The sequence below is a fragment of the Priapulus caudatus genome, unplaced genomic scaffold (assembly GCF_000485595.1).
Source record: "Priapulus caudatus unplaced genomic scaffold, Priapulus_caudatus-5.0.1 Scaffold1200, whole genome shotgun sequence".
Taxonomy (NCBI): domain Eukaryota; kingdom Metazoa; phylum Priapulida; class Priapulimorpha; order Priapulimorphida; family Priapulidae; genus Priapulus; species Priapulus caudatus.
Genome location: NW_014578261.1, coordinates 62,628 through 65,053, shown reverse-complemented (window position 1 = coordinate 65,053; position 2,426 = coordinate 62,628). Strand labels below are relative to the sequence as shown.

The 2,426-nt window shown below is 48.8% G+C and overlaps 1 protein-coding gene across 1 annotated transcript in view; it reads right to left on the bottom strand.

Moving 5' to 3' along the window:
• LOC106815780 (neurogenic locus notch homolog protein 1-like) overlaps positions 1-2,426 on the bottom strand; it is a gene marked incomplete at its 5' end in the record, with an annotated part of 47,520 nt that overhangs the window by 9,335 nt on the left and 35,759 nt on the right. The window contains 4 exon segments of the mRNA XM_014820287.1: positions 234-586; positions 905-1,087; positions 1,433-1,617; positions 2,096-2,299. Coding sequence (XP_014675773.1) covers positions 234-586; positions 905-1,087; positions 1,433-1,617; positions 2,096-2,299 — 925 coding nt within the window.

The following is a 2,426-nucleotide window of genomic DNA, read 5'->3' as shown; positions in this document are numbered from 1 at the left end:
AACACAAACACATCGTTACAAACAACACAAACACATCGTTACAAACAACACAAACACATCGTTACAAACAACACAAACACATCGTTACAAACAACAAACACTGCGTTACAATCAACGTACACATCGTTACAATCAACGTACACATCGTCACGTACACAGAAGATCACGCAGTCCCGACCTGACCTCGCGATCTCACCACGCGACCTGACCTCGCGTTGACCTCTAACACTCACCCGATGATGTAGGAGCGGCGGCGGCGGCGCGTAAGCCGCGTGTACACCGTGTCCTGGATCTCGTCCGTGCTCCACGGGTAGACCATCTCGTGGCCCGCGGCGTCTCGCTTCACACGCACGCTCGTGTGCAGCACGATGCTCACGTTGCGCAGAAACTGCTGCTTGGTGCGCTCGAACGCGTCGCGCGGCTGCAGGAGGTAGACGACGAGCGTGCCGGAGACGAGTGACACTTCGCCCGTGTCGCAGTCCAGCCCGTCCCAGCCGCAGCCCGCCTGCTGACACTCGCTGTTGCAGATGCGGTTGCCGTAGTGACGCAGGCAGTAGTGGTCGTTGATGGGGCTGCACGGGTCGACCTGCGGGAGCGGAGAAGACGAGTATGGTTAATTGATGGTCGTTTAATTAACGTTTTTTTTTAATTAACACGGATTTTTAATCAACGGTCGGTGGGTGACGTAGCAAAATAACAAGAGATCGAAAACACATAAATAACAAGGGATCGACACACAAAATCAAATAATCCTGTCTCATCCCACCCATCCCGACTGCTGCCGGTGGCGACGACGCTAACTAATACAGACTAATTAAGCAATTAAGAACGTTAACTGCATTCAACCAACACATGGCGACAATGGCGCGCCCGGCGGCGCCCCCTGGCGGCGGTGATGACTCACCTCATTGCAGTCGTATCCGTCGAACATGCAGTGTCGATTGTTGCACTCCGGGTTGCAGACTCCGTCGGCGAACACCTCCCAGCATCGCGGCCCGCCGGCCACCTGCGTACAGTTCTGCCACGGGTCGTAGTGCAGCGAGCAGTCCTGGCTGTCCCACTGACACGCGTACGTGTTACACTCCTCCTGTGAGCGAGAGAGAGAGAGATAGAGGACGGTGAGGGAGGGGGTTAGAGTGGAGCTACGCTGTGTGTACCCAATTCGCAGCTTCTTTTCGCTTGTCGTTTATCAGACTTCCAGATTTTTTTGCTGTTGTTCTTCAGGCAATCTTTTCTCAAACGCAAAATACAATTATTTATATATATATATATATACATACATACATGTATGTAGGCCTATGTGTGTATATTATATATATATGTATATATATACACATATATATTCATACACATACGTCTTATTTATAACGAGTATTCATATATAAACGTCTCTCGCGCGCGCATTACGACGACGACACGTCTAGCCACTCACGTCGCAGCGTCCGTTGCCGGCCTTCTCCTCGCACTTGTTTTCCTCGCAGTAGCGCATCTCGTCATTGGTCGGCGTGATGCCTGTGCGTACGGGCACGTTGTGTCCGAGGCCGCCGTTAAAACCCAGGTCGTACTGGTCGCAGCGCACGCCGTTCCAGCTGCGCGGACACTCGCACGCGAATCCACCTGCAAACACGCCACCAGAGGTCAGGATGGGAAGGACGTTCGTGTGTTGTTCACGTTCCTCTCGCGAGATCACGTTGGCAGGTGTGCAATGAGTATGGCCTACATGCGATTTATTGTAAGTACGAGAGACGCTATAGCTTCAGATTATGAATACTGGTAACTGTTATTGGAAAGATGTTACTATATATACCTACTGATTTCAAGATATTATTATTTTACTGTTACAATATCTATTTATTACAAGATATTGCGATGTGTTAAATACAAAGTTATGCGTATTAGATCAGTTATAGCGAGATCAGTGCATTATAGTGATTAGTACATTAGTAAGTGGTACACTTGTGATTAGGTCATCAGTGATTAGTGCATTAGTACATGATGAGTGTATTAATTTAGTACATGATAAGTGCATTAATACATGATTAGTGCATTAGTACATGATAAGTGCATTAGTGCGCGAGGACACCGCGCGACTCACCGACTTTGTTGATGCACTGGCCACCGTTGCGGCAGGGTGAGGATGAGCAGTCGTCGTACTGATCGTACTCGCAGTGCTGGCCTGCCGTGCCCGACTGACAGTTGCACTGGTAGCCCATCTTGTACGGCACGCAGTCGGCTGCATTCTGACACGGGTTGCTAGCGCACGGGTTGAACACTCCCTCCTTGTACTCACACTCGCGCCCTACAGAGTGGAGATGCCGCATTATATTTTAATGTTTTTTATTTTTATTTATTTTTTTAATAGATATATTTGAAGCATGCAGTTAGTACATTGTTTCAATGAATAAGTTACTCTGCTTCAGTCTTCT